The sequence below is a fragment of the Panulirus ornatus genome, chromosome 25 (assembly GCF_036320965.1).
Source record: "Panulirus ornatus isolate Po-2019 chromosome 25, ASM3632096v1, whole genome shotgun sequence".
Classification (NCBI taxonomy): domain Eukaryota; kingdom Metazoa; phylum Arthropoda; class Malacostraca; order Decapoda; family Palinuridae; genus Panulirus; species Panulirus ornatus.
This window is the reverse complement of record NC_092248.1, coordinates 8,614,360-8,640,462: the sequence shown is the minus strand read 5'-3', so window position 1 is coordinate 8,640,462 and position 26,103 is coordinate 8,614,360. Positions and strand designations below refer to the sequence as shown.

The 26,103-nt window shown below is 38.6% G+C and overlaps 1 protein-coding gene across 6 annotated transcripts in view; it reads left to right on the top strand.

Moving 5' to 3' along the window:
* The first annotated feature begins 3,451 nt into the window (after positions 1 to 3,451).
* The window catches only part of Sara (Smad anchor for receptor activation), a 76,197-nt gene continuing 53,545 nt past the window's right edge, over positions 3,452 to 26,103 (top strand). For 4 of the 6 annotated variants that reach the window (XM_071677490.1, XM_071677494.1, XM_071677491.1 and 1 more), the window contains exons 1-5: positions 3,452 to 3,869; positions 8,619 to 8,701; positions 10,081 to 12,174; positions 12,528 to 12,878; positions 13,169 to 13,357. In XM_071677490.1, coding sequence (XP_071533591.1) covers positions 8,644 to 8,701; positions 10,081 to 12,174; positions 12,528 to 12,878; positions 13,169 to 13,357 — 2,692 coding nt within the window. In that variant the 5' untranslated portion in view covers positions 3,452 to 3,869; positions 8,619 to 8,643. The remainder of the gene's footprint in view (positions 3,870 to 8,618; positions 8,702 to 10,080; positions 12,175 to 12,527; positions 12,879 to 13,168; positions 13,358 to 26,103) is intronic. The other 2 variants (XM_071677493.1, XM_071677489.1) reach the window with 2 other exon arrangements.

Genomic DNA, 26,103 nt, shown 5'->3' with positions numbered 1-26,103 from the left:
TTCCCTGGAAACTGCGAGACAACTAGAAATTCACCGTTTGAGAAAATGTGGCGCCTTCCTGTAGGGTGTCGTCCATCAAGTGCCAGTAAAAGTATTATAGAGAGGCACTGTGCCTCATTAGCCGACTGTTACCCCACATCACGTCCAATACGTTTACAAAGTTCCGCTTTAACTGGTATATCGAGAACATCTTGAATTGTTTTAAGCATTACGGTATCATAAAGATACCGTAATGCCATAGAAACTCTGATTTCAAGAGAATTAAAAGAGATACTGTGAGTTACACCTATAATCTAAAGAAGACCCAGTCGACCAACAGTGTTGATATAAAAATTTTATCGCTTCTATGTGTCCTTTTTTTTTTAAGGTTTCACGACCTCCATATACCGCTTTGTTAGAAGCTCCCACCAAATTTTTATTTTTCTTGAGTTAAGTTGAGGTTTAAATCACTTATTTTTTTTTGGTTGTTTTATTTTCCTAATATGATGCTCATTCATTTTAAGAGAAATTTTATTTCACCTGAAAAACAGTCATTTTTATCAGGACCCTGAAGATCACAAAAGAAAATTCATGAAATTACATACAAAGACTAGAAACATTCTCCTTAAGAGTCGAGTCCCAAAAAAATGGCAACTTTTATCAAACCGAGGAGTATATTCAATAAACTATATAAATTGATTTAAAACTTTCAAATATGAACGTAAACCGAATGAATCAATAAAGAAAATATATTATATTTCTCACCTTAATCTGGCTAATTCTCTAATAATGACAAGTAAATTTGACAAGCAATGTGAGTCAATCTAAAAAATTTCAAATACGAATGAATAAAAGAAAATGGTACTCAGACCCTCCCACGCCTGCCGGCCATGGACATCTCTGCTCATAAACCCGTAACTTACTTCCTGCTTCAGACCAGGCTATGTTTATTGCAGGTGATGACGTAACGAGACTTATAGATATGCATGAACTCCGTCTTGGTGACAAACACCATTCTTCATGAATCAATTATTACGAGAGTAAACTTCTGACAAATGAATCAGCTGAGGTACCAAAGATATTTTGATCAGGACTTCCATCTGACTATAATCTAATACATATTTTCAAGTATTTGTGCGGTTTATTTCCTTTCACAGTCGACCTGTTATAATTAGAGACCCCAAATTTTGGATTAAGTCACTGAATAATCTGCTTGGATACCGATTAATATTTTGAATTTTGATTTGACTTCAGAATCTGGGCCACGTTATAATGTACAGCTCGTTGGCCTTGAACGCCGTTATGTTGCCGTCAAAGGCCGCTTTTCAAAAGCCTTTTAGATCACACTTAGTCCACTGTACTCATTGAAAATTGGCAACTAGTCGCCATAAATTATTGTGCAGGTGCCTCAGGATCAAAGGCAGGAACCAAGGTGCAAATACCAGGCCTTCTTAAGGGCCATCTTTCAGGGATCAGATTTTCTAATGGTATTAATTCGACTCAAAAGTGACCACAGATTTCAGTGTTTCAAGTTGCCATCGACCTTGAAGTCCATATTAAGACCATTTCCCTCAACTTCGAAGATCTCTGTGGAAATCAATAAAAAGCCTATGTAAAATAAAAATAAAAATCCACGGCGCATTGTTGAGTACTCCAGTTACTTTATAGAAAATTTTTATATTACTGTAGAGGACAACATTCGTTGATATATCTCTATATATACAGTGTAACGATTAGTTTGATATAAAAAAAAATCACCCTATACTTGACAAAAATCTGATCTGTAGATATACTTACAGCTTTGAGGAGCTAAATATTTTCTGTTGTCATATCACTTAACACTGATGAAATAACGACTTCGCCCTGCCTAACCCTATAAGATTTTGATAATTCCATTGATAGAGAAGCATATTACAAGAGTTAGGCCTCAATAAAGTGTCGACCTCAGTGACTCCAGACCGAAAGAGGGACCCTTGTGCCCTCGAGGACTCAGCCGAAAGTAGGGAACCTATACTTTAAGGAAGCTAAGGGAAAGTAGAGTAGCCCAACCTACGTGTAGAGGAGCAAGGTCAAGAGTTAATGACACATTTCCACAGCCTCAGTTTGGGATTTATGATTTCGTGAGGAAAATATAATCATAATGCTTTCAATAAAGAAAGGCTATTCAGATTATGAGAGATAGTTAATGCGACCAGAAATAATCTCATTTCACTGTAATGAGTAAACTGCTGATGAATTGCCAACGTTTCAGTAATAACATATACTGCAGAAACATTATCACTCTGTGTTTAGTCCTATAGTCTTCAGCATAATTCTAGAAAACGAATATGTTGAATCAGGGGCGTCGAAATTCAGCACGCGTCTTACTCAATTTTTTTTTTTTTTTTGACCCTCTTGAAGTGGGTGCCCGGGGATTTTCTTTGGGGTCGATATCTATCGCTTTTCTAACTTCTTCATGAACTTGTAAATGATACAACTAAAAGAATATGACAGCAACGAGCACATAAACAAAGGAAAATACATTTTGTATATAATCTAAAGATGAAGTGAGGACGGTTTTTGTTTTACATTTGAAAACATAGAATTAAGTTGGATTTGAGAAAAAAAAAAAAGTTTTTTGCTCGAGCACCGGACCCCCTCTGCTCCCTTTCTTGCCCCATCGGGCATGTGTAGAACTTAAAGAGAAAGGAAAGTGAAGTTCAGGTGTGTATGATTGAGATATGTCAGGAAGATGGAGAAGTGAACTTGCTTCCAACCATAAGACAAATAGAAAGCATAACAATGCAGCAATCTTGAGTTACTCTGATATTTGCAAGACTTATGATTTTATCTGATGCTCAAAAAATAAAGCCAAGAACACTCTTCGTACTTTTTTCTTCTCTTTTGAGCATCGTGATGTGCCTCAAGCAAGGATTATGGATAGTCTATGTTCTTTGCCCTCAAGACTCCATAGGGCAGAACTTGTATCACATACATAGCTCACGTTCAGAAAATATAGAACCCTAACTCAGCCCTTGGATTTTTTATCTGTTAATTCATCATTAGGCAGTAGAGGTTTAGTTGCTGTCTTTTACATAAGTTGGTAACGTAATTAATATTGGTTTGTTAGTGCTGCAGAAGAAAATCAATGACCAAAAACATTTTCTGATATTTCTCGTTTCCCTTCAACTTGTTTTTAGGGAAAAGCTTTTATTAAGGAAAATGAATTTTGATTTACTCGGCAACACTTTGATTGACTATATGGCAAAGATTATGAGCATGAATTCAGATTTCAAAACTCATAAGTATATTATGAGACAAGGGGATATCTGTTGGCTTGCTTTGAAGAAATGGAGAGCAAAAAGTAATTAGAGTCACTCAGATTTCCAGCAGTTGTCTTAGTAATATTCATAAGCTTGACCATTTCACCATTTCATGGAAATACAAATATGATAGAGGGATTTAACGAAATGTTTCATCGACTTTAGAGGTTATTGCGCATGGCGAGTGTCAACGGGGCGGTACTGTTGTTGTTTTCTTCCCCGTGTGACGTCAGTGGAGAGGTCCTATGACTGCTTATTTTGCATTTAGCTTCACATGAGTGGCTATGATTCATGCAAGGAACATTTAATGCACAATGTTTAATACCTGAGGTGATGTGAGGTAAGATGGTTGGTGTGAGAGGAGGCACCATGCCAGGAAACCACTGATGTTGTGCTTCAGTGCTGCGTCGTTTAAAGTGTCAAGGATACCTCAAACTATCAAATAATATAGATTTAACTGCCTCTCATAAAGCACTTTTGTATGTATGAATTATACATTGTGCCATGTGTATAACTGCTTCACCGTGGAACTGAGGGAAGTGCTTGCTGACCAGATACTGGAAGTCTGGAGCAGGTGACGGGTGCAAGGTAACTATTATTAAGAAAATTTGATCAATGGTGAATGTTGACTCTCTCATCCTCTCTCATCTGATTTGAGTACATTAATTGTTTCATTTTTATCTGCATAGCTCCGTATCACTATTAGTTTTGGATATTCCTTGATACTCTTCTCTGGTGGTGTAGAGCATACAATACAGTTATGTAGCTTGATGTGAAGCAGTACGATATAAGAGATTAGTTCCGCAATACTGTTAGCTATATGTAAATTGTGATTTTTTTTTTTTGGTTTAGAGGTTTATAAAGAGGGTATAGGTGTATATCATGAATTGAAGCATTTTATTGAGTGACTCCTTTTTCAGCATGCTGGCCACAGTGTCTGTAGGCTTTGTAGCCAGTGTGACGAATACATAGATAAAAATGGGGTTATTTGCTGGATTAATAGCAGTTTTTGTGAATTATATATATATATATATATATATATATATATATATATATATATATATATATATATATATATATATATACACACATATATATATATATATATATATATATATATATATATATATATATATATATATGAATTATACTTATTCTCTGTCTCCCACGTTAGCGAGGTAGCCCAAGGAAACAGATGAAAGAATAGCCCAACCCACACACATGTATATACATAAACGCCCACACATGCACACACACACACACACACACACACACACGCATATATATATATATATATATATATATATATATATATATATATGTGGGAACGGGGGGCTGGAAATCCTCCCCTCTTGTTTTTAATTTTCCAAAAGAAGGAACAGAGAAGGGGACCAAGTGAGGATATTCCCTCAAAGGCTCAGTCCCCTGTTATTAACGCTACCTTGCTAATGCGGGAAATGGCTGATAGTATGAGTGAAAAAAAGTATATATATATATATATATATATATATATATATATATATATATATATTTTTTTTTTTTTGCTTTGTCGCTGTCTCCCGCGTTTGCGAGGTAGCGCAAGGAAACAGACGAAAGAAATGGCCCAACCCACCCCCATACACATGTATATACATACGTCCACACACGCAAATATACATACCTACACAGCTTTCCATGGTTTACCCCAGACGCTTCACATGCCTTGATTCAATCCACTGACAGCACGTCAACCCCGGTATACCACATCGCTCCAATTCACTCTATTCCTTGCCCTCCTTTCACCCTCCTGCATGTTCAGGCCCCTATCACACAAAATCTTTTTCACTCCATCTTTCCACCTCCAATTTGGTCTCCCTCTTCTCCTCGTTCCCTCCACCTCCGACACATATATCCTCTTGGTCAATCTTTCCTCACTCATTCTCTCCATGTGCCCAAACCATTTCAGAACACCCTCTTCTGCTCTCTCAACCACGCTCTTTTTATTTCCACACATCTCTCTTACCCTTACGTTACTTACTCGATCAAACCACCTCACACCACACCTTGTCCTCAAACATCTCATTTCCAGCACATCCATCCTCCTGCGCACAACTCTATCCATAGTCCACGCCTCGCAACCATACAACATTGTTGGAACCACTATTCCTTCAAACATACCCATTTTTGCTTTCCGAGATAATGTTCTCGACTTCCACACATTCTTCAAGGCTCCCAGAATTTTCGCCCCCTCCCCCTCCCTATGATCCACTTCCGCTTCCATGGTTCCATCCGCTGCCAGATCCACTCCCAGATATCTAAAACACTTCACTTCCTCCAGTTTTTCTCCATTCAAACTCACCTCCCAATTGACTAGACCCTCAACCCTACTGTACCTAATAACCTTGCTCTTATTCACATTTACTCTTAACTTTCTTCTTTCACACACTTTACCAAACTCAGTCACCAGCTTCTGCAGTTTCTCACATGAATCAGCCACCAGCGCTGTATCATCAGCAAACAACAACTGACTCACTTCCCAAGCTCTCTCATCCCCAACAGACTTCATACTTGCCCCTCTTTCCAGGATGTGTGGATCAGGTGTTTGCTTTGAAGAATGTATGTGAGAAATACTTAGAAAAGCAAATGGATTTGTATGTAGCATTTATGGATCTGGAGAAGGCATATGATAGAGTTGATAGAGATGCTCTGTGGAAGGTATTAAGAATATATGGTGTGGGAGGCAAGTTGTTAGAAGCAGTGAAAAGTTTTTATCGAGGATGTAAGGCATGTGTACGTGTAGGAAGAGAGGAAAGTGATTGGTTCTCAGTGAATGTAGGTTTAAGGCAGGGGTGTGTGATGTCTCCATGGTTGTTTAATTTGTTATATATATATATATATATATATATATATATATATATATATATATATATATATATATATATATATATATATATATGCAGAGGAGGATGGATGTGTTAGAAATGAGATGTTTGAGGACAATATGTGGTGTGAGGTGGTTTGATCGAGTAAGTGATGAATGGGTAAGAGAAATGTGTGGTAATAAAAAGTTTGGTTTAGAGAGCAGAAGAGGGTGTATTGAAATGGCTGGGTTACATGGAGAGAATGAGTGAGGAGAGATTGAGAAAGAGGATATACATGTGTCAGAGGTAGGGGGAACGAGGAGACGTGGGAGACCAAATTGGAGGTAGAAGGATGGAGTGAAAAAGATTTTGAGCGATCGGGGCCTGAACATGCAGGAGGGTGAAAGGCGTGCAAGGAATAGAGTGAATTGGAACGATGTGGTATACTGGGGTCAACGTGCTGTCGATGGATTGAACCAGGGATGTGGTTTTGATTCATTATTCATGACATTTGGAGACTGAGTGTGAACGAATGTCGCCTTTGTTGTCTTCTTAGTGCTACCTCGCACGCGTGCAGGGGTAGGGGGTTGTCATTTCATGTGTGGCGGGGTGGCGATGGAAATGGATGAAGGCAGCATGTATGAATTGTGTACTTGTTTATATATGTGTATGTCTATGTATGTATATGTACATATACGTTGAAATGTATAGGTATGTATATGTGAGTGTGTGGACGTGTATGTATATACATGTGTATGTGGGTGGGTTGGGCCATTCTTTTGGCTGTTTCCTTATATATATATATATATATATATATATATATATATATATATATATATATATATATATATATATCTATATATATATAATATTTTTATTATATTTTCTATTATACTTTGCTTAATTCGTGTTCATATGAGTGAACAGCTATATGACTAAAAGTAGCACTTCAAAGGAAAAAACATTTTGCCTAGTTGCTCTCATCAGGTAGGCCTCTGAAACACTGATATGCTGTAAAAGAATGAATAAGACAACCAAAAAAATTACAAATAGAAAACATGCGGTGGGAGTGTATTGGTAAAATGGCATGAGGCACATATTTTGTCATTTCGGTTACACCTCTGTCATTCATGTGTGTAATTTATTAGTACATTACTGTTATCATGATTGGTGTAGCCCCATACAATAGAGTGTTGTATGGATAGTTTTGTAATACTCTGTGGACAAACAACTGTATATTCAAGCACCTCGCTGAAGCAAGAAACATTGATCATTAGGTAAGTAACTGTCATGCCAGCTGCTTAAACTACAGACTCCATGACTGGCATACCAAGCATGGAGCTGCTTTGTATTTTATTGAATAATATTGAATGAGGCCATAGAAGTATATCAGGTGAAATATAGGGCTGTAAGGTAATTTATGAGCATTTTCTAGTCAGTTTATTATGATGAAAGTGGTATGAATTGATGCCTTACTCTGTAGAGTTGACATAGAGTGGGGGGGGTTTTGTCTGGCACATCTACTTTTACAATTTCCAGTCTAAATAAAGTCAGCAAGGTTTTGAGTCTGATGGAAAGTGTCAGTTAAAAAGCTCTATTTTTTGAAGTATTAAGAGCTTAGGAAATTTATTATTATCACCATATCAAAATACGTCTTCTAAACCAGCCGGAAAGCTTGAAGTGTTCCTGTGCAATTTGCTAATATCTGATGTTTACGTCATATTCTAACCTTCCCTGACTGTAGTTAACATCCTAGGTGGTTAACATTGAGTACTGCACACCTTCTTCTTCAGTGAGTATGATTACACAACGACTGACTAGTTTTGCTGATGTATCAGCACAACAACGTACGATGTAGTCGTGAACTGGCAGCAACTGATGTAGTTCCAAACTTCGCTTCCAGATATTTCTGTTTTAAGTAGATATGAATAAGGAAGAACTTTTGACCATGCATGTACTTTAAGTGTGTCTGGCAGAATTAATTATGTTCTCTAACACTAGGGTAGCCCAAAGGCGCAAGAAAATTTCATGAAAGGTGATGGTAAATGAGGAGTCAAGCTTAAAACATCATTTGCATAGCTTCAAAGCTGACATTGTCTTTCCTGATACACATCCATGTTTTTCTCGGTTAATATAAGATAATCTGTATCACATACTTGGTCATACATTGCAGTTGAATGCATCTCCAGGTACTTCATTAAGTGTTGCTTGATTGTATTTTGCTTGAGATTTTATGCGCCTGCTTTATCACATGTATATGATACTTTACAAACCTGTACCTCCCCATGTTAGTGGATATGAAGAAGAAATGAAAGAAAGAAAAAAGGAAAACAATTTACTCTATTAGCATTTTTTTTATTTTACTAGCAAACTAATGGAGTCTGATATATTTATGAAAGAATATCATTTCCAATATGGCCAATCTGCTATATGTCTTGCATAGAATTACATCACATTCCATATTACAGATATTCTTATGAAAGCCCATTCTTTTCAGAACATGGTTTGGAAAAGAAAGGACGATGGAGAAGTTTGCTGTTGATCTTGATAAAGTGCTGGATGATTTTGAGTTAGATGAAGGTAAGCAGCAGTAAGAGAGGTTTGTTGTTTAAGGTGATGTAAATATTTTTTTAAGTATTATGATTTCTTTAGATAGGGTTTGACTTTCTGATTGGTTATTTAGAATTTTCACAATGTATCGATCATGTTGAAGTGCCAGAGTTTTACTAGAATGCCTGTATATTGTCTTTGCCTTTAGGGAAATTGAACAAAGATGAGTGTTCAAATTACAAAGGGGATAAGTTTGTAGATTGTACTTAACGAGTTGTATGGGAGTGATAAGTTGTATGGGAGAGTGGCAACATGCACAGAGCATCAGATTGGGGGAACAGTGTGATTTTAGGAATGGTAGAGACTGTGTGGATCAGTTGTTTGTTTTAAAGAATATGTGTAAGAATTACTCAGAAACAGAAGGATTTGCACATGGCATTTAAAGATCTTAAGAAAGCATATGATAGGGTTGATAGAGATGCATTTTGGAGTGTATTATGAATATATGGTGGAGGAGGAAAGCTATTAAAAACAGTGGGTAGTTTTTATTAAGAGAGTAGGGTGTGTGTACTAGTAGGTAGAGAGAAGGGTGAATGTTTCCAAATGAAGGTAGGTCTGTGTAAGTGGTGTCTGATGTCGCCATGGCTGTTTAATATGTTTATATATGGGTTGTTGAGGGTGGTGAATTTAAGGGTCTTGGAAACAGTGGCAAGTATTCTGTCTTTCAAGAAGGGGGGGCGGGGGTGTAGGGGGTAAGTCATTTGTCTTCTGTTGACATAGCACAGGTTGCAGAAGTGCTTGAGAAACTGCAGAAGTTGATGTCGTAGTTTGGGAGAGTATGTGAAAGGAAAAGGTTGAGAGTTAATGTGAATAAAAGCAAGGTTAAAAGTTTCAGCAATAGAGAGAGAGAGGTAAGTTGGGGGAGTGAGTTTGAATCAAGATAACTTGAAAAATAAGTCTTAAGTTGAGGAAGGAGATGAAGGTCCTCATAGCACTGAGGAACATGTGGAAAGAGAGGCCACTATCAGGGAGGGCAATTGAATATGTTTCAAGGGATAGTAGTCCTACTAGTGTTGCATGGATGCAAGGGATGGGCTAGAGATGAGAATGTATGGAAGAGGTTGAATGTGTTGGAAATTAAATGTTTAAGGGCAGTATGTAGTAATGAGGAGGTTTGACGAAAGAGAAATGAGAAAGTAAGAGAGAGTTGGTAATGTGAAAGTATGGTTAAGAGAATTGATGAGGATGTGCTGAAATGGCTTGAACTTACGATGAGAATGAATGAGTTAGACATATGATGTGACAAACAAATATGATATATTTTTTAATTAGGTATGTGAAATCAAATACCAGTTAACTCAGATATTTTGCAGAATATATAGATTAAATAATGTGTTGTATTTTTTCAGATGAGAGTGAATCTGTAAACCAGTATGAGAAGTTACAATTAGAATTCTGCCCAGATGGTGGGGGTGCTTTACCACAAACTTCCTCAAGACATGGGGTAGGGTTGGGCTCTTTTGGAGGATGGAGTGAACCCCTGCAACCTCAGGCAGTTGGAGCTGCAGCTGCAGCTCAGCCCTGGTGTGGAGTGCAGTTTGAAAGAGAAGCTCAACCACCAGGGACACGGAGCCCACCAGATGGCCAGAATGATGACAGTGAACCACCTGCTGCTTGCTCTCAACCACCACCTTCACTGCCATTCCACCCTAGCATGCAGCTACAGCTTTCTCAACAGGTGTCACAGTCACATGCAGGTGATGTGCTAGACTCAGCTGTCAGACCGGGAAGTATACCTGTGAATCAGCATCCTACCGCTTCACAGGCATTATGGCCAGTGATGGCTCCTTCCTCAGTACTTAACTTTTCGGAAGCCCCATTACCCAGTGTCCAGCCTGAGCCATATGTAGCTGAAAACTTGGGTCTGCCATATACCACTGGAGGTGCAGGTAGTATCAGTTCTCGAGCACATGCTTTGCCTCCAGATTATCATTCTCCTGGGATTCTGGATGTCAGTTCAGGAAGTGTAGAAAATGAAGGAAACATGGGAAGGAGTCTTTTAAACAGAAATATTTCTTGCGAAGGACTTGATATTATTGCTTCAAGACCTTTGGATGTGGTACCATCAAGTGTACCACCAGACAGAGGTCTTAAAAGTGGACATGAAACAAGACATCCAGATATCATTGATGTGTGGCAGAGTCCTGCAGAAGTTACTACATCAGCCCCACCTGCTGGTGAAGAAATACATTCTGAGGTAATAGATCATCATGAACAAAATACTAATGAATCCCAGGAAGGAATACAAGACATTCAGAATGAAGGTGTAAGTGAACCAGTGAATGTTATGGAACAACAAGAACACCGATTACTGCCTGACCTCATGGCAGTGAACAGTGTTGATAACTCAGTGGCCAGTGAAGGAACAGTAAGTGGTGCAGAATATTCTGAACCTGCAATTGTAATGGAAAATGCTCTTTCAAATATACAAATGAATGAACCTGCTATTGTAATGGAGAGTCAGTCATGTAGTAGAATACCTGAGGTTGTAAATGTTCATCAAACTGCTGAGCAGCAAAGTCATAAGGAAGCCTTATCTGGGGCTGGGTTGGTTGTTTCAAGTGCATCTGCCTCAGATGATTTGAGTTGTGAACCTCACGAGGATGGAATCCCTAGTTCTGATGATACCCCTGGTATTCTCCAGGATCATGTAAACCCAGTCTGTGATACTGTAGCAAGAGTAGATGAAAAGGAAACTCTTGTCACCAGAAGGGTAGAGCCACAGGCCCCATCACAGTCATCTCTCCCAGATGTGAGTGCTGTTAATACTGTCCCTGTCAGCTTTCATAAGAATGTTGATATAGATGATGCAGATCTTGATGCTGAACTTGCTGAGTTGGAGGAAGAGCAATTCCGGTTGCAAGGGGCTTATGGTGGGAGTATGACAAGATCAGTGAGCAGTTGTGAAAAAGGCAGAACAGGAGAGATTACAAATCCAGAAATCCACCCCACAAATGAATCCAGTTTAGTTGGGGGTCCAGATTTAATAGGTGGTATGAGTGCTTCTCAACCTATACCTGAAGGGGATACAGAAGGCAGTGAAACTGAACAAGCCTCAAGTTATTCATTAGAAATTGAAGAGAAACCAAATGGAGAAGCACCATTGTGGCAAAAACATGAAAATGATTTTGAAGAAAGACACAGTTCTTTGGATGAAAATCCAGACATAACAACTCAGGAAAATATTAGCTTCTCCCAACATCCAGTTTCTGGGGGGGTTGAAGAGGTAATCTGTCATCCATATAGTAGTCAGAGTGATGCTGCTGAAAATTTACTTGACAGAGGCCACAATGGAGATGGGGGCGACAACCTATCAAGCAACAGCACAGGTACGGATACAGTGTCGTCCAGTAGTACACTCACAGATGGAGATCTTGGTTCACCTGAAAGACGACCACAGCAAGTTGTTACTGAACCTGAGTCTCCATCAAGGGTCACACCAGGTGAGATTCAATACCTAGTCATCAATATTAGTCTTATTTCTGTGAAGACTGGCCAATATCATGATTTTTGTCTAATCAGAAGTCATGATTTGATAGTGGTTCATGATTGTTTTTCTGATCAGAAGTCACGAGTTCACATATGGTTCATGATTTTATCTTATAAGTCACAAGTTGATATATGGTTCATGATCTTTTGTGATTGTTACAAGGTGAATAGGGCTTATTAGATCTCATGTGGGTGGTGCAAATGAGTATGTAATGGACACTCATAAATTTGAATTTTTTCTATAAGCACAGTCTTTTTTAATTTTTTGCCATAAATCTCTATTTATTTTGAAATATTCTTAATACAGGGACTTTAGTGACTGCTATATATGATGATGACAGTGGATCTGGCCGAGAAGATGAAGGAGGTGGTGGAACTCTAGGTACAGGGGAAGCTGCTCCCTCCCCCAAGCAAGCTAACCCAGGTGAAGACAATGGAAGTTTAGTTGGCCACGTGGCTCCATTTTGGATCCCAGATGAAGATGCACCAAATTGTCAAGAGTGTGGTTTAAAGTTTACCGTGATTCGTCGACGTCACCACTGCCGAGCATGTGGGCGTGTTCTCTGTGCGCAGTGTTGTCATCACAGGGCTCCTCTTCCATATATGGACTACAAGGAGGCAAGAGTCTGTGGACCTTGTCTGCAAATGATACAGGCAGGTCAGCTGAGTATCAATTTTTTTGTAAAGCAGAGACTGATTAAACCACTCTAGTGAAGGGAAAGGCTTTGTAATTATATTTATGTATGATATAGATACTTTTTTCTTTCATTGTTAATTTTATTTTATTTTGCGTTCTTTGCTTTTCCCCAAGGGTGCAACAAAGATATCCAGAGTTGACAGAATCCAAGGTTTTGCTGTTTTTTTTTCATTGTATGTATTGAGCATGGTGATTGGCTTGCTCATTTGTTCAATAAAATCAGATTTTTTTTTTTACTTTTTATTTTGGAGGACAAGAAGAAGGACATGATGGAGAAGTAAGGCAAGGTCGTCAGCAGCCTGATAGCATGAGACGTCCTCCAGATCCTAATAACCCTATGGAGTATTGTTCTCGTGTGCCTCCTCCCCAGCAGGCAGCTGCCTCAGCTGCTGTTCCCCCTCCCACAGTTATGGTTCCTGTTGGTGTGCTGAAGCGTGAAGGTAAGTAGCCATAGACTGTATGCAGTGCATGTATGTATCCTGTTATTTTGAATTGCTTTAATTTGAAATGCATAGTTTTTATTATGTTGTTTTTATGTTTTGTTATTTTTTGGAAGATTCTCTTATTCATTTCTAACCTCTATGTGACCACAGGCTTTTGTGAGTTTCATGATTTGGATAAAGGAATATACATACCTTTTGATGTATATCAGGGCTTCTCTGATTTTTTCCAAGTACAACTCAGAATTCACAATTCATACTGTTTATGATCCCAATAGCTGACCTTATGGTTGTCTGAAGGATTGTTTGCAACCTTAGAAATGAACTTTACAATTTGTAATTTGGGAAGTCCTGTCATAGGTTCTGAGAATATCTAATGCTGGAATTGGATTTTCAGCTTTCATTCTTTGTGCTACTGAACACAAGGAAGGAAAGGGAAAGTATTTCTGTTTTTTCTAGTGAAGAGTTTGAGAGTGACAGTGAAATCCCTCTGATGTTTTCAGTAAAAATAGTGCCCAGGAATATGCTTATGCTATTAATGAATGTTGTATTTCAAGAGACCTACAGTTTTGTGGTTTGCATGGTCTTAGAAATGTCTTATGGGCATTCCCAGCCTTTACATGCTTATGGCTATACTGTGAGTGAAAAGTCACGTTCATTGACGTTTTATCATCAGAGTACAATCTCTGAAAAGTTTTTGCTCCAGAGGAGTCTGTCCTATCCCTGCTAGTGACTGTAGAGCAGCCTTGAAGCTGCAAGAGTTCTAATTAAAAGGGTCCTTGGGGTTCTGTCATACTAATAGATAATTTATTATAAGAAAATTGGGTTCTATCTGAAGATCTGATATGCATACAGCTATCATGAAAAAGTCAAGCCAAAATATTAATTCTGTATTTCAGTTTTGACAATTATGTAGAGTGCCCTTTATAAAGGGAAGGGGTACAAAAGTTTGTGTCTAAGTGATAGAGGAATCTGTCTGTTACATATGTATGTTAAGGTATACACATTGTATTGGCTGACTGAGGGGTGAAGGAGGGTGTAAATGATTTGTTGGACAGCTCCAGGTAAGAGAGTAGGATGTGTGGATGATGATTCTGTCTTTCTGTTGAAGTTGTTGTCATGCTGTACTCATATTTCATACTCAGGCACAGCATTGATGGTAGATGACTTGAACATATTTAGGAATGTTAAGAAATGCTACAGTGTTTACACAATAAATTATTGTGATGGAGAATGGTTGGCAGGTGGTGTACGGAGGATGTCTAAGGATTTGTTTCATTATCTAAGTTGCATTCTGCACTCTTATTGATACACAGGCACAACATTGGTTATGAATAGCATGATTAGAAATATTACATGATTCCCACAAAAAAAAGTATGCATATTGGATAAGTCAGTTGGGTATTTAAACAGAGGTAGGAATGAATAGCAGTGTGTGAGCTGCTTTTCCATAAGAGCATGTCAGTTAATGTGAGCTGCTGTTTGGATATTAACTTTTGAAACACTTCAGTTTCACCCAGTCGTATAATGTAAATATATTGGGCATAACCAACTCCTTTTCATCTTGGAAATCTCACGGATGAGCAGTACCAAATCTGCTTTCCAAAAACTGAGTGTTGCTGAGATGCTGTAATTATTTTTCTTGTAAGCAACTATTCCATACCTGTAGGGGTTTTCTTTGCCCCAGTTTGGAATAATCCTCACAGATATGGATGTGTGGCTTTATCTCCTCTCTTTTAGCTACTTTGGAATTAAAAGTCCTCTTTTTCATTAATTTTCCAGCTACAACCTCTCTTCACCCATCCCTTTCTTTTTCATAATGTTGCTGGTGTCCTCTGTTTTGCAGGTGTTATTTTGGCCACTGCTTTCATGAGCTGTGTATCCATTTGACCCTTCCACAAAGGCTTGGCCTTGTGGCACATCTTTCCATCTCCAATATGTTTTCCCAGTTGTCCTTGTTCCCGCCACTTCTGACACATATATCCTTTTCTTCAACCTTTACTTTCATCCTCTCCATTTGTCCAAACCATTTTGGCACACCCTCTTCAACTCTCTCAACCACACACTTTTTATTATGACATTTCAGTGATTATTATCATCATTGCCCCAGGGCTTCTGTCTTGAAAAGGTCTTGTGTTACTTTAGTATCTCTTAGGGTGTGCTCCTTCCAGCAGCAAGGCAATAATGGACTGTCTTTAATGAAAAGTTTTATGATGAGACTTAACAGCACTCTTAATCATCAGCAGATGAGCATACAGCCTTTTTGAAGGTGACTTTTCACTTGTGATGTTATCACAGGTAGGCAGAATCCAGTAACACTAAAGATGTAGAAATATTGAGGAAAAGTACTTTAATTATATTTGGTGTAAGACAAAAAATGCTGCAAGTGGAATGAAGTACAGATGAGAGATCAGGCATGTTACTCATCTAGGTAAAGATGGCTATGAGAAGGAGAATTTGGGAATTCTAATGACAGACGACTGCTTTGCTGGGATTTTTGGCAGAAGATATATGAAATGGATCTGGTATCAAGAGCCTCTCAACTATTTTCATTGTCATAAAGTGAAACATGAAATAACATGCTTATATTTTTTTGAAGTTAGTATATCATGTGAGAACTCTCATTGGTTCCTTTTTACTCATCCGTTAATATTACTTGTCATGATCAGCTTTCTGATGGGTCTGTTTCCTCAGCTGCTCCTGCAAGTTTTCTGGAAAGTTTCAGTAACCTCTTTTCTGTTGTTGCATGCTGCATACAGAACTGTATGTATTAATGTCAGTAATCATTTTAAACTTATTATGCTTCAGTTTTGCAACAAAATTTTTTTTTCATTACTGCATTTTGTATTGAAGCACTGTTTATACCACTCATCTTTCATCCATATTCCCATACTTTTCTCTGTATAGCAGTCTTTACTTCTGATAAGCTTTATTTCATACTCTTAACTATTTTTGTCAAATTTTCCACCACCCATGAACTCACACATACCTGTTACTTGTATGAAAAAATACATCTATCCCACACACATACCTGTTACTTGTAAAATAAAAAAATATCTATCCTCTCCTTTTTGTTTTTGTTCATTATTTTCCATTTACCCATATGAATATGCATATCTTGTAAGCAGTTTTAGATACGCTGCTTTTCTCCAAGGTCACTTTAACTTGTGTGGAGACTTATTTGATGAATAGATTGTTTGTTTTTCTTACTGTTTTTATCATGTACTATTTTTAGTGTTGCTATTATTGTTATTGATAATTTTTTCTTACATGTTCACTATTTGCCATGTCAGCGAGCTTGCACCAGGAACAGCTGAAGAAATAGCATCATTTGCTCTCAGCCACTCTAAGTATCGTGTAATGCATCTAAACCAGAGTTCCCTATCCACAGTCAGGCCTTGCAGACCTTTCTTGGCTTTCTCTGAACCCTTGACATTCCTTGGTTCAGCCCATTGACGGCATGTCATCTTCCATTAATGCCATCACTCTAATTTGCTGTATCATTTCACACCTCATTCTCAAGCATGTTAAGACCCTATCCCTCAAAGCATCTTTCATTCCATCCTTCCACCTCCTCCTTGATTCGTGACACTCAGTCTCTAGCTGTCACGTGTAATGCACCAAAACCATCCACTCATATACACGTATATATACAAAAATGCCCATACATGCACATGTACATACATACATATACATAACATACACATACATACATATACACAGACATATACATTTTTATACAAATGTTCATATTCATACTTGCTTGCCATCATCCATTCCTGGTGCTACACCATCCCACAGGGAACATCATCGCTACCATGTGCTTCAGCAAGGTAGCGCCAGGAAAACAGTCAAGAAAAGGCCACATTCGTTCACACTCAGTCTCCAGCTGCCATGTGTAGTGCACCGATAGCACAGCTCCCTATCCACATCCAGGCCCCACAGACCTTTCCATAGCTTTCCCCAGATGTTTCACATGCCCTGATTCAGTCCATTGACAGCATATCGACCCCAGTATACCACATCATTCCAATTCACTATTCTTTGCAGGCCTCTCACCCTCCTGTATGTTCAGGCCCCAGTCGCTCAAGATCTTTTTCACTCCATCCTTCCACCTTTAATTTGGTCACCCACTTTTCCTTGTTCCCTCCATCTCTGACACACATGTCCTCTTTGTCAGTCTTTCCTCATTCTCTCCATATTATTATTATTATTATTATTGTTATTATTATTATTATTATTATTATTTTTTTTTTTTTTTTTTTTTTTTTATACTTTGTCGCTGTCTCCCGCGTTTGCGAGGTAGCGCAAGGAAACAGACGAAAGAAATGGCCCAACCCCCCCCCCCCCCATACACATGTACATACACACGTCCACACACGCAAATATACATACCTACACAGCTTTCCATGGTTTACCCCAGACGCTTCACATGCCTTGATTCAATCCACTGACAGCACGTCAACCCCTGTATACCACATGACTCCAATTCACTCTATTCCTTGCCCTCCTTTCACCCTCCTGCATGTTCAGGCCCCGATCACACAAAATCTTTTTCACTCCATCTTTCCACCTCCAATTTGGTCTCCCTCTTCTCCTCGTTCCCTCCACCTCCGACACATATATCCTCTTGGTCAATCTCTCCTCACTCATTCTCTCCATGTGCCCAAACCATTTCAAAACACCCTCTTCTGCTCTCTCAACCACGCTCTTTTTATTTCCACACATCTCTCTTACCCTTACGTTACTTACTCGATCAAACCACCTCACACCACACATTGTCCTCAAACATCTCATTTCCAGCACATCCATCCTCCTGCGCACATCTCTATCCATAGCCCACGCCTCGCAACCATACAACATTGTTGGAACCACTATTCCCTCAAACATACCCATTTTTGCTTTCCGAGATAATGTTCTCGACTTCCACACATTTTTCAAGGCTCCCAAAATTTTCGCCCCCTCCCCCACCCTATGATCCACTTCCGCTTCCATGGTTCCATCCGCTGACAGATCCACTCCCAGATATCTAAAACACTTCACTTCCTCCAGTTTTTCCCCATTCAAACTCACCTCCCAATTGACTTGACCCTCACCCCTACTGTACCTAATAACCTTGCTCTTATTCACATTTACTCTCAACTTTCTTCTTCCACACACTTTACCAAACTCAGTCACCAGCTTCTGCAGTTTCTCACATGAATCAGCCACCAGCGCTGTATCATCAGCGAACAACAACTGGTGGTGAGAGTAAGTGAGCTTGGGAAGGAGACCTGTGTGGGGAAGTACCAGGAGAGACTGTGTACAGAATGGAAAAAGGTGAGAACAATGGAAGTAAGGGGAGTGGGGGAGGAATGGGATGTATTTAGGGAATCAGTGATGGATTGCGCAAAAGATGCTTGTGGCATGAGAAGAGTGGGAGGTGGGCTGTTTAGAAAGGGTAGTGAGTGGTGGGATGAAGAAGTAAGAGTATTAGTGAAAGAGAAGAGAGAGGCATTTGGACGATTTTTGCAGGGAAAAAATGCAATTGAGTGGGAGAAGTATAAAAGAAAGAGACAGGAGGTCAAGAGAAAGGTGCAAGAGGTGAAAAAAAGGGCAAATGAGAGTTGGGGTGAGAGACTATCAGTAAATTTTAGGGAGAATAAAAAGATGTTCTGGAAGGAGGTAAATAGGGTGCGTAAGACAAGGGAGCAAATAGGAACTTCAGTGAAGGGCGTAAATGGGGAGGTGATAACAAGTAGCGGTGATGTGAGAAGGAGATGGAATGAGTATTTTGAAGGTTTGTTGAATGTGTCTGATGACAGAGTGGCAGATATAGGGTGTTTTGGTCGAGGTGGTGTGCAAAGTGAGAGGGTTAGGGAAAATGATTTGGTAAACAGAGAAGAGGTAGTAAAAGCTTTGCGGAAGATGAAAGCCGGCAAGGCAGCAGGTTTGGATGGTATTGCAGTGGAATTTATTAAAAAAGGGGGTGACTGTATTGTTGACTGGTTGGTAAGGTTATTTAATGTATGTATGACTCATGGTGAGGTGCCTGAGGATTGGCGGAATGCGTGCATAGTGCCATTGTACAAAGGCAAAGGGGATAAGAGTGAGTGCTCAAATTACAGAGGTATAAGTTTGTTGAGTATTCCTGGTAAATTATATGGGAGGGTATTGATTGAGAGGGTGAAGGCATGTACAGAGCATCAGATTGGGGAAGAGCAGTGCAGTTTCAGAAGTGGTAGAGGATGTGTGGATCAGGTGTTTGCTTTGAAGAATGTATGTGAGAAATACTTAGAAAAGCAAATGGATTTGTATGTAGCATTTATGGATCTGGAGAAGGCATATGATAGAGTTGATAGAGATGCTCTGTGGAAGGTATTAAGAATATATGGTGTTGGAGGCAAGTTGTTAGAAGCAGTGAAAAGTTTTTATCGAGGATGTAAGGCATGTGTACGTGTAGGAAGAGAGGAAAGTGATTGGTTCTCAGTGAATGTAGGTTTGCGGCAGGGGTGTGTGATGTCTCCATGGTTGTTTAATTTGTTTATGGATGGGGTTGTAAGGGAGGTAAATGCAAGAGTCCTGGAAAGAGGGGCAAGTATGAAGTCTGTTGGGGATGAGAGAGAGAAGGAGTCACGCGGGGAGTGATCATCCTCCTCGAAGGCTCAGAGTGGGGTGCCTAAATGTGTGTGGATGTAACCAAGATGTGAAAAAAGGAGAGATAGGTAGTATGTTTGAGGAAAGGAACCTGGATGTTTTGGCTCTGAGTGAAACGAAGCTCAAGGGTAAAGGGGAAGAGTGGTTTGGAAATGTCTGGGGAGTGAAGTCAGGGGTTAGTGAGAGGACAAGAGCAAGGGAAGGAGTAGCAATACTCCTGAAGCAGGAGTTGTGGGAGTATGTGATAGAATGTAAGAAAGTAAATTCTCGATTAATATGGGTAAAATTGAAAGTTGATGGAGAGAGGTGGGTGATTATTGGTGCATATGCACCTGGGCATGAGAAGAAAGATCATGAGAGGCAAGTGTTTTGGGAGCAGCTAAATGAGTGTGTTAGCGGTTTTGATGCACGAGACCGGGTTATAGTGATGGGTGATTTGAATGCAAAGGTGAGTAATGTGGCAGTTGAGGGAATAATTGGTATGCATGGGGTGTTCAGTGTTGTAAATGGAAATGGTGAAGAGCTTGTAGATTTATGTGCTGAAAAAGGACTGATGATTGGGAATACCTGGTTTAAAAAGCGAGATATACATAAGTATACTTATGTAAGTAGGAGAGATGGCCAGAGAGCGTTATTGGATTACGTGTTAATTGACAGGCGTGCGAAAGAGAGACTTTTGGATGTTAATGTGCTGAGAGGTTCAACTGGAGGGATGTCTGATCATTATCTTGTGGAGGCTAAGGTGAAGATTAGTATGGGTTTTCAGAAAAGAGGAGTGAATGTTATTATTATTATTATTATTATTATTATTATTATTCTTTCTTTCATACTATTCGTCATTTCCCGCGTTAGCGAGGTAGCGTTAAGAACAGAGGACTGGGCCTTTGAGGGAATATCCTCACCTGGCCCCCTTCTCTGTTCCTTCTTTTGGAAAAGAAAATTATTATTATTATTATTATTATTATTATTATTTTTATTATTATTATTTTTTTTTTTTTTAATACTTTGTCGCTGTCTCCCGCGCTTGCGAGGTAGCGCAAGGAAACAGACGAAAGAAATGCCCCCCCCCCATACACATGTATATACATACGTCCACACACGCAAATATACATACCTACACAGCTTTCCATAGCTTACCCCAGACGCTTCACATGCCTTGATTCAATCCACTGACCGCACGTCAACCCCGGTATACCACATCGCTCCAATTCACTCTATTCCTTGCCCTCCTTTCACCCTCCTGCATGTTCAGGCCCCGATCACACAAAATCTTTTTCACTCCATCTCTCCACCTCCAATTTGGTCTCCCTCTTCTCCTTGTTGCCTCCACCTCCGACACATATATCCTCTTGGTCAATCTTTCCTCACTCATGCTCTCCATGTGCCCAAACCACTTCAAAACACCCTCTTCTGCTCTCTCAACCACGCTCTTTTTATTTCCACACATCTCTCTTACCCTTACGTTACTCACTCGATCAAACCACCTCACACCACACATTGTCCTCAAACATCTCATTTCCAGCACATCCATCCTCCTGCGCACAACTCTATCCATAGCCCACGCCTCGCAACCATACAACATTGTTGGAACCACTATTCCTTCAAACATACCCATTTTTGCTTTCCGAGATAATGTTCTCGACTTCCACACATTCTTCAAGGCCCCCAGGATTTTCGCCCCCTCCCCCACCCTATGATCCACTTCCGCTTCCATGGTTCCATCCGCTGCCAGATCCACTCCCAGATATCTAAAACACTTCACTTCCTCCAGTTTTTCTCCATTCAAACTCACCTCCCAATTGACTTGACCCTCAACCCTACTGTACCTAATAACCTTGCTCTTTATTCACATTTACTCTTAACTTTCTTCTTCCACACACTTTACCAAACTCAGTCACCAGCTTCTGCATATTATCATTATTATTATTGTTATTTTTATTATTATTATTATTGCTGTTTATTTTTTCTGTTATTCAATCTATCTCAAGTAGCTGAAGGTAAATAGCTCAAACTGGCATTACTCAAGCAGTGGTAGATTTTTATGAATAATACTTGGTTAGGCACCATTTAATTAATGACTTACTGCATGGATTTTGGCAGAGTCATTCATGTCTGACAAATCTGCATGATTTCCTTTATGATGTTATTAACATGTATGACAAAAGCTGAGCAGTTGGTGTTATTAAGATTTTCAGAAAGCATTTATCATAGATTACAAGCAAGAGTTGTCATGTGGTATAAATGGTTTTGTACTTAGTGACTAGGAAACTCAAATAAAGAGTTGTGTTTAATGTTCAACCCTTAGAATGGTCAGATGTAAGAAGCAAAGTGCTGTACGGACTAGTCTTCTTGTACTGATTTCAAACTTTGCTGTTAGAGAGGCAAAACATTACCTGAATAGAATACTGCTATGTGCTAATATAACTTTCCAGTTGGGCAAAACTGCAGTGTTAGAAAGTGTGCAGAAATTTTTCACAGCTTGCATTGATATTGTTAAAAATCTAACTGATGAGAATGACTGAAAACACAGGCTGTACTTTTTGGAGTGCAGGTGGGAAATGCTTATCATAATTTACATATGGAAAATTGTAGAAGGCATGGTTCCAAGTATACACTGAATAGTAGTTCCCTTTTGGCATGATAGGCATGGATAACTGTAGAACGTTATCACTGGAATCCAAAGGTGCATTAAGTCAAATAAGAGAAAACAGTTAATGGTCAGTGCTCATGAATGTTAAACAGTGCCTGTAACCACTAGAAACAATGGGATATACACTGGAGAAATTTATGAATGTCATTATGTATGTACAAAGCATAACAGACCAACCCAGTGGTGTTTACAAATGCCTGTGGCCCCAAGAGACTAATGGAACAAAGGAGCAGCATTTTGGCCTCACGCTAAGCTGTTTTGTTAGATGGCCTCCAAAATCACTGTAAGATAAGATTACAAAATTCTTAGGTGATGCTGATCTGTGAAGTAAAGCTACATCAGAAATTGAACTTTTACTGTTGCAAGTTTACTAGGACAGTGATAGATTGGGTTAACAACTGGGAAATGAATATAGGTATAGGGTGCAAAATTTTACTTGTTAGCCATAGAGATAGAAAGCCAAACTCCAGTGTGAATTGTGTTGAGCTGCATACCATGAGGGAAAGGATTTTGATGTAATCTTTTATAACTTAAAGTCAAGTGAGCAGTGTATGTAAACAGTGAAATGGGCAAACAAAATTTTGGGCTTAAGAGATATGGCTGTCACATTCAGGGCTAAGAAAAACTGATCCTCACCCTTTACATTTCCCTGGTTCTTTCCTACATTGAATATTGTTTTTAGTTTTGGTTACCCTTGTGAAAATGGCAAAGTATAGTGGCAAACCACCAAAGTGATCCTTAGTGTAGGAAACAAAGCCAGTTATAATCTCTAAATGATTATAACAGCTTGAAAAAGAGTTAAGTGATTTCATACAAATTTTCAAGAATATCTAAGGCTTCAACAGTGTTGATCTAAGCAGCTATTAAGGACTAGATCAATCTGCTTTCCCTTGTAGAAAGGGATACAAATTCATTGGCAAGCATTTTCTTTTGAATGAGGCAAAATACTCTGTATCTTCAGTAGGATTGTGAAGATGTGGTATGACTCACTGGGAGGAATAATTGAATGCAGTATCATGTGTACATTCAAGAATAGACTAGACGAATACCTCACTTCCAGTCCATGAGTTGATTTATTTCCACCTCTCTTAAAATGATTGGAGGCATTTCTTTTTAGTGTTCTGATTGTCTTTGTCCCCTCTCAGCAATAAACAGCTTCTTTTTTATTGATTGGAAACAACCTAGAAAGGACCTAGTGGTCGTATGCTCATTTCATTCTTTTGTATGCCAAGCTCTTTATACATACCTGACTCCTTAGTTGAATAGTTGCAATACTGTATGCTGATTTGATGGTGCTAGCTGCTTACCCATTAGTCCTGAGCCTCTTATCAGTTTAAGGTAGATAGGGCCATGGCGTAGGTGAAAGATGAGGAAGCTCCTGTAGTCTAGACAGTGATAAGGAGTTGGAGAAAGCAAGTGATGTTATCTGTTTGATGCATATAGCTTTTTCCTCCTCATAGATATGTTTAGACCTATTTAGATAAGGAACCTTAAAAGTTAAAAATTTTATTTGTTAAGACATTTTGAGTGTGTCAGTTACTTTGTTTGTTCATCTATTCTTTGACTTCAGGTAGTATCATCAGCATTTCTGATTGGCAACAAATAAAGTGTACTAGTACCCCAGTCTTTATATTGAACTCTTTCAAGAATTTTTGAGTTTTGGCAAAATCATTTTGAATTGTAGTTTAGTCTAAGAATATTTGGTGTAGTGCATTAGGATGCATTTGACATCTTTGAATTCAGGTAGGATCAGGAATCTAGCTAGTATCCTTACACAGAAAATGCTGTCATGAACAATAAGGACACAGACTTTTGGGGGGCATTTATGGAGAAAGATAGGGAGCTTTGTTTGTGTTCTGTCATTTTCAGCATTTTTTTTAGGATTGCATTTTCTTCTATCAAATGAAATGTAAGCACTTAGAGACTTCTTGAATGATGCTGCTCTCTCTGTCTATGCATTTAGGTATGTATGCTGAATTCTTGACTGAATTGTACCTAAAGAGTGTACTTCTCAAGTTCGGTAATTCTGACACAGAGGTCAATTAAACTCTGTTTATTGCTCTGGATTCACTTAACCTAGTATTGGAGAACACTGGAATTTCTTCAAAGGGGGTTACATTTTGTTTCTTAAAGATGGTTATGCTTACTATTGCATTTAGTTGAACTGATAGGTGGATACTTGATGATGTTAGGGAATCACTTGAATTCATGGAATACGTTACTTTATGACATTGAATTGTTGGGAGAGGCTTGTAACTTACCATTTTAGGAAAGAGGAGAAATACTGAGCTATAATGTCTTAGATTGGTGATAAACAAATTCAGTTTACAGTCAAAAGATACTTGAATATGTATTCATTTCATGAATATAGAAAGTTTAGTGGGTTTTTCTTTTCATATCTTGCTCCTTTTCTTTTCCTAGTGGTTAATCAAAGAATGAGAATTGCATTCAGGAAGCTATAAATATTCATTTAATAATATGAACCAAATGTGAAGATGCCAGAGCTCAATAAAGCTCATAATGAATGTCTTTTCAAACTTACTGTCTCTGTAGTCTGTATAATTCAGGATAGCACTGCGTATGTTGCCATTCGAGAATCAGATTTTTAGGTTCTTCACATCATTAATGAAATTATCATAAGTATTCAGGTGTGGCATGCTTTGGTTTGAGTTGATTGGTTTTCACCAGGAGTTGTATTTGATTTCATGACTGGCCTAGAAGTTTGATTCCTTCCATAAATTGATTGATGGCAAAGGGTAGACCAAATGGGTAAGTGAAATATATTCTGAAGGACTTGGTGTTGGTGAACGTGGATTTTCAAGGTGTTGTGCTGTTTGTCATTTCTCCTCAGTGCACAGTTGTCTCAATTAACATCTCCTAATTGGTACTAGCTAGCCCTCCATTCCCAACTAAGGCTTGGGACTAATAGATTGTAATTAAAATGTTGTTTGATATCCATTAAATAGACCTCTTGTGTCATTGAATCTTAAAATTTCACAAGAAAACATATTTTTTGCAGAATTATCTTGAACTTTGTTTTTCAGTTACAATGTTAGACTTGAAGTAATCAGTCTTGGAGTTATTTAGGATATTGATAGAAATTTTTGAAATATTTTAAGTTTTTAATTGAAATATGAACTGTAACTTTCTTCACCCAGAGAATTTAAAATGTCTGTGGACTTACAGATATTCTTGAACATGGCATAAACATTAGGTGGGACTCTGTAATTGCTCAGTGCAGATTGTTTGATTATGGAACTAGTAAGGCTGTTATTTTCAGCAAGCTCGATTAGTTATGAGGAACTGTTTTAGAAATGTCTAAACTTAAATCCAGGACTTAAATTTTTCTATGAATTTTAATAAGTGCTTCAGATTACAAAAATTTGGCTATGATGGCCAGTTGAAAAATATCACCTCATTGGGTTCCAGGTTATTAAGGATGATTATTGTTGAAATGCAT